Source organism: Vigna radiata, chromosome 8, assembly GCF_000741045.1.
Source record: "Vigna radiata var. radiata cultivar VC1973A chromosome 8, Vradiata_ver6, whole genome shotgun sequence".
Classification (NCBI taxonomy): Eukaryota; Viridiplantae; Streptophyta; class Magnoliopsida; order Fabales; family Fabaceae; genus Vigna; species Vigna radiata.
Window position 1 is genome coordinate 34,570,665 of NC_028358.1, and position 15,611 is coordinate 34,586,275.

General features: G+C 28.8%; 1 protein-coding gene across 1 annotated transcript; it reads left to right on the top strand.

The window, feature by feature from the left end:
• Window positions 1-7,624: 7,624 nt before the first annotated feature.
• On the top strand, window positions 7,625-12,209 carry LOC106772651 (magnesium transporter MRS2-2). Its single transcript, XM_014659188.2, has 11 exons — window positions 7,625-8,288; window positions 8,386-8,415; window positions 8,963-9,116; window positions 9,251-9,372; window positions 9,703-9,777; window positions 10,007-10,231; window positions 10,321-10,365; window positions 11,128-11,172; window positions 11,252-11,281; window positions 11,381-11,500; window positions 11,797-12,209. The coding sequence occupies exons 1-11, from the start codon at window positions 8,040-8,042 to the stop codon at window positions 11,881-11,883; spliced, it is 1,182 nt and encodes a 393-aa protein (XP_014514674.1). The 5' UTR covers window positions 7,625-8,039; the 3' UTR covers window positions 11,884-12,209.
• Window positions 12,210-15,611: the final 3,402 nt, after the last annotated feature.

Sequence of the window (15,611 nt, forward strand, 5' to 3'; positions counted from 1 at the left end):
AATTTCTTCTCAATTTTTTAATTTTAAAATAACCCAAATCCACATCATTTAGCTACGTCAAATAAAAATATAGTCCATTGTGCCACGTCAAGTATATAGTAACGTCGTTAGGTCCAATTTAAGGGTAAGAGTCTAATTGATGCAATTTTTACAAAATAAAGACTCAATTGAGATGCTGAAAAAATAAGGAGACCTGTTTGAGATTCTGGACGAAAATAGGGATCTACCGAAATATTAAACCTCAAATATATAATAATAGTATAGTTAATTAATAAGAAAATAAATAATGACTATAGTACTAAAATTGTGTAAATATTGTCCAAATGGACTTAGGTTTGTGTTGCTTTATAATGGAAATACTTGATAAATTTTACTTAATTATGCTTTTTAGTACACTTATTGGATAGCATATGAATAATTCTAAAAAAATGTGCATGACTTTGTATGTAGTATTTTCTCTTTTCCTCCGTATCTTCTCATGTCACAGAAATATAGATATGGAGTGATTACAACGAATTCGAGAGCATGAAACTTTTTGACTGGTCATGAATGAATAAAGCCCACACCTCCTATCATGCACAATTTCTACAATATTTCCATTGAAACACTTTTCCATTTGGAGTAACTGTAATTTTAGTCTCTCTCAAATCTGTCATCTTTTAGTCTATTTTATGAATGTTTGACCGTTGTGTTGGTTTTGTTAGCTAACAAAAATATTCTCTCAACTAATTTGTTCATTGATTGAAGTGTATAGGTGCTATTTGAGCCTTGTATAATTATTATTGGATTCCAATTCGGTAAGAGAAATTATTTGAATTATATTTAAATTGTTTTGAGCGTGGTGGCATGGTGAAATTGAAAGTAATGTATTTAATTTATTAGATTTTATTTGGGTTAATATATTCATTTTGAATTTGGTAATCAGTAAGTGTCAAAAGAGTGTTTAAAATTAAATTGGATAATTTTATTTTTAATTGAGTTCAAATAGGCATTCCAAAGTTGTTAGAATAATTGGTTTCCAAAAACTGTGATTTGAAAATTATTTTAAAGGTTTTTTCACATAGAGTTGTTTATGCACATCTAATTTAAGAACGTTAAGAGTGTGTTAGGATGGGTAAAAATAGTACTGACTACTTATATATTAGATGATTTTTTTATATAAATATTAGACAAATCTATTAATACACATTATACAAGTATGTTTATTCAGTGATTAAATGAATCTTACAATATTAGATGAATATATTCATACATTAATTAGACAAGTTTATCAATACATGTTCAATGTATTTGTCTATACAATGATTAAGTGAGTTTAATAACATACATTAGACGAATCTATTATATATATATATATATATATATATATATATATATATATTTAAAACTAGTTATATCAAAATTAAAATCACAAATTTGATTCTAGTCATTTATGTATTAGGATATGATATCAATTATTTTTCAAACGAACAAGTATAATATAATTTTTTAATTATACTTAATATATGAGTTTCGTATTAAGGAGTTCATTTTAAAATAATCTAGAAAATTATATTTCTATAATACATGCAGTTAATTATTTGAATGATCAAGAATTCAATTATGTATAATGCACCTATATATTTTAATATTTTGGTGTTACATCAAAACCGTTAAGATGAGATATTTACCTACCTGAGAAGTAGCCTTAACATTCATTATTTGTTAAAACAATGTCAATGAAATAAACTATTACATGACTTTGGGTTAACTAATAGTCAACATTTGCGGCATAAACTTACTTGTAAAGAAATCACTTACATCTTTAAATTTGTTAATCTTTAAACAACGGAATACAGAACAGTTTGAGCAGAAAATAATTATTTCTAGATCTATTCATCATTTTAAGGAATCATGAAGTATAAAAAAATATATATGAAAAATATTATTGTTGGTTACATGATGGTTTCGCAATATTAAAAGATTTTATTTTTTTGAAGTATAAAAAAAATATGAAAAGTATTATTTAAAGGAAACCCCTTTTTAATTACCGCAAAGAGAATATGAATCTTTTGTTAAGTATGAGTATGGTATAAAATAATCAAATTCATTTGAGAAGAGTAGAATAAAAAACTTAAAACTTTGATAAAATTATACTTACCAAAATCAAATTCCAATCGGTCCAACTCGATCTACTCTCCATTGAATTCATCTCATTAGTGACAAGGAAACTACTGCTAGAAACTTTGTGAAATAAAAAAGATAAAAAAGTTTTTTGGCAACCAAAATTTTTCAAATAAACTAAAAAAAAGAAATATTTAACTTAAATTTATAAACTTTAATTTTTATTCACTTCAAAATATACTATTGAAATATTGTGATTCTTTATTTAAGTTATATATAAATGTATTTCGCTTAAATGCGAAGGAAATCTTGCTTAAAAAGAATTTAAATATTTAAAGCCTTGTGTTTCAAACCTGCTTAAACAAGCAGCTTTGTTTATTCCATAAACTTTATTTCTATCTGTAATTTGTTCGAATTATTAAGAATTCACAATTACATTCTATTTTAATCCCCGTATTCTTGTGACTCTCTTAATTTTCATATGTTTACTTAAATCTCTTTGTCTTTTTTTAATCTTTTCTATCCTTATTTATTTATTATATTTTATCCCCGTATTCATATGTTAACATTACCTTTTTAAATTCATCTCTAAATCTTTCTCGATTCACATTTAAAAAAAAATAGCCTGTTTGGTTATTTAATTTTTTATAAGGATTAAGAGAATCACTAATCAAAAGAGAGAAAAAAAAGTCAGCTGGAGCAATAATTTATCACTAATCAAACACTTATAATAATTTACCAACTTAATTTCGACTTATATTTCCCATTTGTAACCTAAATTTAATATATTGTAACCTAACTTTTAAATATATTTAATTACAAAGTATAAGTAGGCATGAATAACAATTTAAACCATTTCATAAGTGCACTAAAAAAAAAGGTGTTGTTTCCTCCACCATTCCAAGTATTTCTGCACTTCCTCACTATTTTCATTTATTCCAAAAATATTTTACACTCTCCCACTATTTTCTTTTACTCCAAAAATATCCTACACCTCTTCACTATCCTTAATAATCTTCCTTTTTCTCTCCCTGTATTAATGGAACATTTACATGGCTCGAACTTGTGATATATTCTGTTAAATAAGTTTGATTCAATCTTATTTTCACTGTTCAATATATTATTTTTCTTCACATTCCTTAATAAATGGTAAAATTTTGTTCTAAATTTCTAGAAAAATGTTTATATATATGTGTGCTTTTTTTACATTTAATATCTATATTAACATTATATTATGTTTTAACTTACCGACATGTTTAACTCAAATAATTTGAATAAAGTATTTAATTTATTAGATAAATAATATAAAAATATTATTAAATACTTCAAATATAAAAAAAAAGTTATTTGTTAAAGATTTGAAATTTATTTAGTTCTTTCGTCATTATAAAGTTAGTATATAACAATAATAATATATTATTTACTATTAATATTATTATGTTTATTATTTTGTATTTGCATATAACTTTTAAGTCTATAAAATGATATTGGTAGAAACACTAATATTGAAGTTTCCTCTGAATTTTATATTTTCCAATATATCACAAGTTCAAAAATTTGAGCCATGAATGCTCATTAATACAGAGAGATTGTTAAGGATAATGGAGAGGTGTAGGCTATTTTTGGAATAAAAGAAAATAGTGGAGAGGTGTAGAGTATTTTTGAAATAAAAGAAAATAGTGAAAAAGTAGAGGAACACTTGAAGTGGTGAAGAGAGCAACACCCGCAAAAAAAAGTATATGAATTTATATGTAAGTTCGTATAAACAACAACATGGCTACCAAGACATTTGGGGTAAACCTCAAACATCAAGCTCTTTATCCTTTGCAACTATTAACCGTGACCAATCCCTCTATATAATACTTTTTTTTACTATTGTTTTTCAAGTTTGAGTTAATTCTATTTGGATTCTGCGTATTCTTTTAAGTGGAATTTTTTTAGTTATAATTTTCAAGTGACTCCCTTTAAAGATATTTTTGATTGGATTTTTTATAATTGTGGGATCCTTAATTACAAATTTGAGTTAATTTTGTTTAGATTTTATTTTTTCTTTAGATTTTTGAGTTATAATCCATATACAATCTTCAAGTGAATCTCTATCCGAAGATTCTCTTAATTGAATTCTTTTATAATATGAGATTATGAGTCAAAAGAAAGATAGGAATAGTTTGTCTAATGTTGTCGCTTCAAAGGATTGGGGAAGCTAATTTGTTATCATTTTATTCCTCCTTTTGTTTTATGAAAACTTCTACATAACAAGCTTTTCAATTAATCAAAAGGTATCAGTTAAAGACTGAACTTATGTTCCATGTGTAAGGATAAAGAGAAGTTCATTCAATATATTTTCTTTGAATGTCAAATTATTGTATATATTTTGTCGTTGCAAAGCATATTTGCAGTAAAATTCATTTAATTGTTTTCATTAAGTCACCAAAGAGTGCATTGTTGAAACTCATTTGCCTAATTATTGTAACTTATAGATTTAATACATCATTTTATCCTTATTTTTGGAGTTTGGTTCAAAATGATCCTATTTTTTAAAAAATTTCAGTAAAGTCTCATATTTCGTTAAAAAATGTTCATTAAGGTCCTTTTCGCTCACGCCGTTAAAAACATAACGATGCAAATGCCACCTTGGCCAAACTTGAGTGAGCTGTGCAATTTGATGAATACGTGGCACTGTGAAGAGGTTGCACTATTTAAATATTTAAAAAAAAAATTAAAATGATGTAAGGTAGGTGGTAAGTTTAAGTCTGGGTCAAAGAAAATTACCCTTATCTAAGAGTGATTTCGCCATTTCTATGTTCAACATTGTGGTGAAAGTGGTGTTCTAATAAGTGTTGTCACCTTTGCCGTAGAACAAAATGTGCCACCACCAAACTCTCAGGCCACCATGCCCGCGGTCACCATCATTAACACAGACCTACAATTCGAAGTAGAGAAAAACAACAGAAAACCCAGAAATCAAACTCTAGCCACCATGAAACCCTAAACTATGTTGCCAGTAATCAGGGCAAAATCTCCACCATGTGTTGCACCTCACCACCATTAAACAAGAACCGAATCAAAATCCCTAACCTGCAAACCAGAAATTTCAACCCAAATATGAACAAGAAAATCGCAATCACGACACCTAGAAACCCAATTCACACCTACAACAAACCATAAACATACATAATCACTACCCAAATCGTAGAAACCCTAGTTCGCAAGCAGCATCCATGGGCACCAACCTGCAAATTACACAAGCCAGAAACGTAGAAACAATGTGAAGGTGAAACTCAATGTTTACATTCAGGTGTTTATATATAATGTTAAATTTAGTTTACCCTTTGGTAAAAAAAGTGCAATGTGGTCCCCTTTTCAATTTAAAATTGTGTACTTTGGTCCCAAATGGATATCAACGAAAAACACATGATAGATATCTGACTTAGTTTCCACCATTAGTTTCCAACTTCAGTCCACCGTCTTTCTCCACCTCTACTCCACCATCCAATCCTCTCCACCATTAGTTTCCACTTTCAGTCCATCATCTTTGTCCACCTCCACTCCACCATCCACTTGCTCTCCACCATCACTTCCCACCTCCACTCCACCCTCTATTTCTACCTTAAACCCTAACCCCCAAATCCAACAACAAGAATATCAATAAGTAGGCTAGGGTTAGCAACACTTACCTCATGTACGTATGCTCTTCAAATTTGACCTTCAATGAATTACTACGCCATAATGATTACAATACCAGTTTCACCAAATTGTTAAACCCAGAAATTGCAATTGGATTCTTAAATAAGGATAATTTGATTTAATCCATTTCGTTAAACCTAGCTGAGGTCATTATATATCTTTTAAAAATATTTACAGAGTGCCCACATCATCATCAAATTGCACAACTCACTCAAGTTTGATCACAGTGGCATTTGCACCATTATGTTTTTAACGGCGTGAGCGAAAAAGATTTTAATGAACATTTTTTAACGAAATATGAGACCTTACTAAATTTTGTAAAAAGTATAATCATTTTGAACTAAACTCCCAAAAATAAAGATAAAATGATATATTAAACCTAACTTATACTATTTGGATTATTTGGGAGGATGATAATTATGACATATTTCAACAAAATGTTTCATTGCAAACTGCAATGCACACTATTAAAGGATATGTGAGGTTGACGGATAAATGAAGCATATGAAGTTTGATACTCAAAAGAAGTTTTTTTTTTTTTTTTTAAATAACAATCATTCTTAACTAATAATTTTGTTTTATTTTTTTACCTAACTATCATTCATAACTAAGATGTAAAAGTTGAATATTTTGTGATCTAAGAGCACACTCTAACTTACATGGTCCACTGAAGGACTTTAGACATGTTAAAATCTAGAAACCAAAACATTTTTACAAAAATAGGTATTCTAAATAAGAAAAAAAATTCAATTATTTTTGTGACAACACAAACAATTCTTCAATGATATTACCATTAACATTCTTCTTAGAATAAACATCTTCCGAATAAAATATAAATTTTAGAAAATGTGACAAGTACCTATACATCAATAAAAATACTCAACTACCTTCATGGAAATGTAGAAATAGGGTAAAATAAACTAAAAGCATCTAAGAAAGAAGTGACCTCTACATTAGAAATAATTATAATCAGTCAACTATAAGACATTAATTAGAGAAAAAAAATAAAAGATAAATGAAAAAAAAAACACCTCTAATTTATTATTAAGGAAGAAAAAAAGTAAAACAATTTATTAAATAAAAGTGTATTAACATGCTGAATATATTTGAAAAATAAAAAAAAGTAATAAATTGTATATAATATTTGTAATATTTAATTATATATGGTTCAAATAAAATTTAAATTTTTATTAGTTTTTATTTTTCTTTACAAATTCCATACTTATATCATTTTATAATTTTGATGTTAAAATGAGTTGATGGATCACTGTTGTTAATTACCTTTGATACAGATATTTTTTATATAAATATAAAATACACTTAAGAAATCCACAAGATGAAACTTAGATAGATGATCTATCAATTAGACTTGAGAAATTCTCTTTAATGATATGCTTATAAATAATTTTATAAAATGTCATTTAATTGAAACTGCAAATAATACTTATTTAAAAGTGTTTCTAATTAAATTATTAAGTATGCATAATTCAAAGTTTATTAATTACGTTAACAGCGGGAAAAAAGATAAAGATTCTGAGAGTGAAGTTACTGCTATCTAATTTGTTGACTAATTTCTGGTTGATAATTATAATAGAATAGAAACCAATTTGCCGAACAAAAAAGAACACGCTGAAAGCCAGAATAAGGATCCACGGTACAGTGTGTCAGGTGGGTCAGCCAAACACCACCGAACACACTAACCCTAATCCTAATTTCCCACATTACCCTCATTCTATTTTAATGGAGTCATCTCATTGGGTCACGAGGTGGACCCTCACCATAACTACCCTGTGCTGAATCTCACTCTATATAAACTAAGTTCATATTTTAAAGCACTTCAATTCGATTTCATGTCATTTCTTCACCCTCAGCATCCCCTGCCTAGCAGTGCCTCCCTCTAGGAACCTCAGGCAGCATTAAAGAGAGACACAAATCAAGCTACAACTGGAGTTTGTCGGTTTTGCTTTTTCTCCGAGAAAAGGAAAAAAAAAAAAAGTTCCTTTCTGCGGTATTCTATCTTTGTTTCTTCTGGGAATCTAATTCCTCAGAGTGGTGTTAGAAACAAATATAATTTGAGAAGGACCTCCGGTACTCAATTGGCGAGTTGATGAAATGTGCAAGAGGGGTCTGAAGAAGTTCGCTTGCTTTATGATTAATTGAATTGTGTTTGAGTTTGGAGTTGAATTGAATTTTTTGAGTTTGGAATTGGAGCATGTGAGTTGGAATTAGGAGTGGGAAAGGGTAAGAGGATGGCTGGGGATGGGAGTGTCGTCCCTGCAGACCCAGGGGCAATGACTGTTGTAAAGAAGAAGACACAGTCTTCAAGGAGTTGGATTCTCATTGATGCTTCTGGACATGGTTCATTGCTCGACGTGGACAAATATGCAATCATGAATCGGGTTCAGATTCATGCGCGTGATCTCAGAATCCTTGATCCCTTGCTCTCTTATCCCTCCACCATTCTCGGTCGTGAGAAGGCTATTGTTCTTAACTTGGAGGTCCATCACATGTTTGGTTTTTTTGTTTGTGTTTCTTGTGTTAACAATTTCCTTTCTGTTTTTTAATTTTTTTTTTCTTTCTGATTCTGCCTTCCAGCATATCAAAGCAATTATCACAGCTGAAGAGGTTAGTCAGCTTTTAATTCTCATGTGTCTGCTTTCATCTCTCAGGGGTCTGGATTAGAGAACAAATAAGAAAATTATGCAGATTACTTTTAAGGAACCAGCTTTGACTTTTTATTTTAGGCTACTTATAATTGAAAACCTTAACTAATTGAGACATGAGGATTGGGGGATGGTAGATGGGCTTCTCTTAGCATTTTATCCTACTCTTTCATTTACTGACCAGACTAATCTAGAATGGATCAAATTTTGGCGACCAACTTTTGTTTTTATTGTCAAGTTCATTGAATAAAATGGGTAGGAATAGGAAGAGATGTCTTCTTTTGCCTTGCTTAACTAGTGGCAGGATCTTGACCCTCTTGTACAAGAAGATACCTTACGTATCTTTTGTAAAAGAATATACCTACAAGAATATCTTAAAGGAAATTTTATATTTATGAATTCCTGTATCAAACATTTGGTCCTTTGTATAATACATAACTGTTTCTTGAAATTGAGATGACATTGCTTCCACTTCCTGAATTCCCAATTGTATCTAAATGATTGTATAGGTATTGCTGAGAGATCCAACCGATGAAAATGTGATCCCGGTTGTCGAGGAACTGCAGAGGCGGTTGCCTCGATTAAGTGCTGGTCTTCAACAGCAAGGAGATAGTAAAGAGTATCTTGGAGGCCAAAATGACGCTGAAGCTGCTGAAGAAGATGGTATGTTATATCAATGGTGAACCATAAGTAATGCATAAACTTAATGATTGCATCTCTTATTCTTATAAATATTTTTATTTATTTGCATCATCCATTGTCCTCGATATCTGAGTGATCTAAATTATGCAATGTAGAGTCACCCTTTGAATTTCGGGCACTGGAGGTTGCTTTAGAAGCCATTTGTAGTTTTCTTGCTGCACGTACAACAGAGTTGGAGATGGCTGCTTATCCTGCATTAGATGAACTTACCTCCAAGGTTGTATATTATTGAATTGTTTATCTTCCTGTTATGGTTTTAATCTGGGATCCTTTGCCCATACCCTTTCCTTAGGTATAAAATAAGCTTAACAGAATATGAAGCTGCTTGAAAGTGGCTGAGGCAAATTTTTTTCCTTCATCTCAATATATTATAATTTCCTTTTGTTATACTTATCATCTCCAAGGTGTTCATTCTAATTATGCCTGCTGCGTTATTAAAGAAGTATTTTGTTGTCTGGCTTGAAGCATGGATGACTATAGTTCCCCTTCTCCCTTTTATTTCTTGACTTTTTTGTTTTAATGAACTTTAGAGTAATGTAATCTACAGATTAGTAGTCGTAATTTGGACCGAGTTCGTAAACTGAAGAGTGCAATGACAAGGCTGACTGCTAGAGTCCAAAAGGTACGCCAAGCTTTCATATGAAAAATGCCTATTTTCTTTTATGAAAATATATTCTGTAGCTCCTTCCCCTCATTGCTGCTGATATTTTGGATTATTATAAGTAATTTTTTGTATTTTTCTTAAATATAATTAGTATAATGTGATTGTAAACTGGCTTGATCAGTTTTAAGTAGAAAACAACATATATCCCTTTTCTTCTTCCATCCCCTGTTTTTGTTATTTGGTACAGGTCAGAGACGAGCTTGAACAATTGCTGGATGATGATGATGATATGGCTGACCTATACCTGTCAAGAAAAGGGGGGTCATCATCACCAGTCAGTGGATCAGGTGCTGCAAATTGGTTTGCTGCCTCCCCCACCATAGGATCAAAGATATCTAGAGCCAGTAGAGCAAGTATAGCAACAGTTCGTTTAGATGAAAATGATGTGGAAGAGCTGGAAATGTTACTAGAGGTTATGTTACTTGCTTTAAAAATAGTTGGAAGAAGTTCCATTATGTTAATGGGAAAAATTGCTATTAATGGTGTTTATTCAATTTGCAGGCTTATTTTAGTGAAATAGATCACACTTTGAACAAATTAACCACGGTAAGTGTCGTGATTGTGCATGTGTAAACATGTGTAACAGGGAGCAGTGAATCTTAATTTTGTTTATATGACAGAAGATATAAAGTAATCTTGGAAGATTGTTTCTTTGTAAATACGGAGAAAAGTTTGTTTCTCATTGATCTGTTTAGTATTCCAATCATTAGACCGTGAACCCAAGGCATGGCCCATTGGGTAGAGATTTTTAGTTCGAACTACTAAGCATGTTAAAGTTTGACCAAATTAAGGGTTAACAAAGGGGATTTGCATTTTTTTTTTTCTATCTGCTGCTGTTTTCAAGTAGATATTTTGGAAGTATTCAAAATCTTGTTTCGGAAGTATTTTGTACAATTTTTTTAAAACTGTTTACATTAGCTTTGTGAGATTATATACTATTTGTTCGATCTTCTTGTCCGAGAATGAGTGATTTGTGCTGTTTTTTCTTTTGGATCAAATAGATCATACTTGGATCTTTGCTGTACCACTTTTGCCTCTGTCATTAAATATTATTATACCTGTGATTCTATCTCTAATTTATGTTGTCAAGTTTGCTGAAAATTTATTTGTAGTGGAACGTGTTAAGAGACTCTTGGCCCATTAGATCAGGCTATTCTAGAAACAGATTGAAAACTAGTTCACTGTTTTGATTTTTGTTTGGTTTCTTTAAAAGTCTGTGCTATTTGCTTGTATAGGTTTACTTCAACTCTGAATCTGCTGTTCAAGATACTTTTGCCTAATTATTTACCTTTTTCTTTTCATTTAAAGCTGCGAGAGTACATTGATGATACTGAAGATTATATTAATATTCAAGTAAGGAGCTAGCAAGTTATTGAAAATATGGCATCTGTTTAATGACATGAAGTTTATGTTAAGTTTTTCCATTTTGCAGCTTGACAACCATCGTAATCAGCTGATTCAGGTGCCTTTCATATTTCTGCACCTTGAATGTCATTTATCAGTATTTTATGTCTTTTTTCTTTCTCATGAGTTTGCTAACTGGTCTTCAATTCTTGTGCAGCTAGAGCTCTTTCTTAGCTCTGGAACTGTTTGTCTATCGTTCTACGCTTTGGTAACTGCTATATTTGGCATGAATATCCCATATACTTGGAACCAAGACCATGGTTACATGTTCAAATGGGTATGCAAATTTTTACTGTTTATGAATGTGTGCATATAATATACATGGCATATGCCAACGTGCAGCTATTTGTTTTTTAGAAGCAAGTTTTAATCAAGATTAAATCAAAGGTGTAACTTGCTAATACATTCTTTCTTAAACAACAAGTAGGTATACCTTGGTAAATACGTGTGTGGAGTTTATTATAGGATATGTACTTCTTTTTAAAAAGTATATATATATATATATATATATATATATATATATATATATATGCAAAATTTTGGACTTGATAATGTGAATCTTTCTTCTTGCAGGTAGTTATTACAGCAGGAGTATTTTCTGCTTTGACGCTTGTCACGATTACTGCTTATGCTCGCAAAAAGGGATTAATTGGATCTTGAAAGGAATTGACTGGAAAGGAGTGCCGAATGAACTTTGACTTACGCATATAATAGACTAATGAATTATGTTGTCAACATTTTATTAGATGTAGTTCAACTTGCGGTTCAGTACCAACAACCCGTTAAAGGACCTGGTCCCTAAGTTGATGTGAAAATTGAGGGGTTTTGGATCAACTACAGTCCCTGAGTTCTCTGGATTCAGCTATCGTTATGATAGACTGTAAATACACTCTGCAGATTCAAAGTTGATTCTTCCTTTTCAATAATTTTAAGGTGTTCATACTTAAATTATAATTAAGTTGAATTTACATTATCTTATGCGGGTATAATACTAGAGTGCGAACAAGATCTGTCATCAAATGTTTTGTGAATTCCAATGCCTAGGTTCAACACAGGAAGCAGGTCAAAAGAAAAAATTGTAATGTTAATACATTCTAATGTTTTTTTTTATAATGTCAAATGTAATTATTAAGATAATATTGTATAAAGTAGCATAATTCTATACATAGCTTTATATGTAATGGTTTATGATTATATAATTATGTAATTTACTTTCTTAAAATGACTGTTATCTCATAAACATGACATGATTGCTGGTATTAGCATAATTTAGTGATTTTATTTCATAAATGTAAATGATAATATATCTAGACCTACTTGAAACAAAAAAAAAAATAGATATGAAAGAAAGACAAACTATTTTCAGAAACCTGTTTAATTAGTTAATGTTTAAGGAACGCATCTTTTGAAATTAAATGATTCCTTCGACCAAACTTAGTTTTTCATAATTTTGCAGCCTTCAGCAAATGTGTTTATTTACTGTAAGTTTTTATTTAGTTTTTTAACTCATACAAAAATAGTTATATTTTACTTAGTACTATTAACTTTAGATTACTTTTATAACATGTAACATAATGGTATTTTTACAATAATTAAATGAATGAGTTTGCACACTCATTCATTTCAACACATACATATATGAACACATACATCATTGATAGATTTATCCTGTCTCTACTAAGATTTTCAAACATGTTTTCGATAGAATGTAACTAATCTGCATTAAATTTGAAACATGGTTGAGAATTTTCAAAAGTTCAACAACCAGTTTCTTACACTTTTTTAATTTTTATCAGTTTAAATTCTTTCGACGAGAGAACCAACTTTCCAACAACCAAGTATTGAAAGCAAAATCAAATAAATTTGTCATGAGCTCTTTGTATTTTTTCATAAAATTAATTTCACTTAACAAACCAAATCACTAGAAACATTTTTCATTATGCTCGCTTAATGGATAAAACAACATAAATTCTCTGAATTTTTAATTCTTGAATTTCACTTAGCAAATGGATGACTCGTCATAATTCAAAAGAAACTCAACATACATAATAATAATTCAAATGAGTTTTAGCTAAGTATATATTTAGACTTGAAATAACTTTTTTATTCCATTGATTTGACTCATTATGTATCAATTCAATTTATACTTAGAAATTCATGATATTACACAAACATTCATTCACATTCACAATTCAATAACAACCAACATCAATACTATACACATCTCATAAGAGGTTTCGTTCACACCACAATATCATACAATATATTAATAAAGAACAATAAAATAATTAATTTCTCTTATCTAGAGTGAATTTATGATTCTATTAAGCTTTAAAAACTCTAATGTTTATAAGATATTCTATCTATACATAGAAAACTTATACCAATTATCTCAATACATTATAGAAATCCTAATTTAATACATATTCATTTTGAACTCCTTTGAACCAAATGTAAAAACCATCTAGCACATGAGTACAAAAATTCTACAAATTTATTCAAGAAAAGACGTAAAAATAAACTTATTCAAAATAAAATTATGATCAACTAGAATTTTAATACTCCATATAAGAGCTTTTATAATGGACTTTGATATTAAAAAGAAATTAATATGTGAGTAAAGAGGGAAAAAATAACATTAAATAAATGATGTTCTTTTTAAAGAAAACTCAACTAAAATGACATTTTTATAAATAATTTTTATATTTTAATAATAAAATATTCAAGTTCAATTTACAAGAAAACAATTTTAGTGTCCGATTAACTTCTATGTCTTTATCTTTACCATCTTCTCTCAATAAGAATTGATTTTTTTAATTTTCTCTTTAAAAAATTCTTATTATCTCTCTAGTTTGCTTATTTCAGGTTAAAATACTTTTTGATTTCAATTTGTGTTAACATTCTGGTTTTTTTTTTTTGTTTTTCAATTAAGTGTCAATTTTTGTTAAAATCACTTACTATGTCTTTTTCTTCAATTAAGTGTCAATTTGTTTTACTTTTTATTTATGTTAAAAAATTAATGTTTTTTTGCTCACATGTGAGTTAGCGTCATTTTCCACAAATAATGTTAAGTGGTAGTGATAGTATCACGTGATAGAGTCAATGTCAATGATGATTATTTTATATTCGATTTAATTTTTATATTTATTTTTCTATTAAAATCAATCTAATTTTTTTTAAAATTGAAATAATGTTATCTTTCTCCACAATATAATTAAAGTCAATTAACTTATATAAAAATAAATAAATTATAAAAAAAATTTATATTATTATAGATATTATTTAATTTATAAAATTGATCCAAACACTTCTACCTAGCATTGAATAAAACACTTTCACTATAATATAATAAAAGATTTGAAAAATCAATACAAATAATAAAGAAAAATATTTTTTACTTATTAATATTATATATTTATGAAATAAACATTAAATACAAATAAATTTATTAAATGTATAATGATTTCATTATTATTATTATTATTATTATTATTATTATTATTATTATTATTATTATTATTATTATTATATATATATATAAATAAGATTATAACACAATGAAAAGAAGTTCTACTATAAAATAATAGAAAATTTGAAAACACCTCTAAAATAAATAATTTAATTCAAATTTGGAAATGAACAACATTGTTTAATTTTAAAAATTATATTCAAATTAAATTCATGGAAAAAGTAAATATATAAAAACCCTAAATCTTAAGTACTAACACGCGAGACTATTATGTGACATGTGGACAAAAAACTTAAAAGAATTTAATAAAAGTAAAAATAATACAAACTAACATATCACATATCTTTAATACGGTTTAAACAAATTTAATCAAAATAACTTAATTAAATTGTTTTAAAAAAAATAGATCTAATTAAAAAAATAAAATAAAGAGTTAAACATGTTTTTAGTCCCTGAAGTTTTTCTGATTTTTGGTTTTAGTCCCTACATGAAACATTGATGGCATTTAGTTCTTATAGTTTTGAAATTGTTATAAATAGTCCCTAATTTTAAACTGCGTTAATTTTATTTTTCACGTGGCTAACGACCAATCCACGTTTCATGCCAGCTATGAATTTATTCTGTGCCATGTTTTGTTTTCTTTTTATTTCAAATTTGCAGAGAAGTCCTTAATTTCTTCTATGTTTGCACTTTGATTGTTTTCTTTTCTTTTCTCTGTTTCTACTGTGTGCCATTTTCTTGCGTCCTAATTTAGGGAACACAGGTCCATCACTTCAATTCAAACTTCAGAGGCATAAAGATTGAAGGACCAAACACAGGACAAATGAATGACAAAATTCAATTAAGCAGATCCACTACAGCAATTATCTAAACCAACACAGTTNTGGATGCTTACAACCTGAAGAAGCATTTGAAAGCC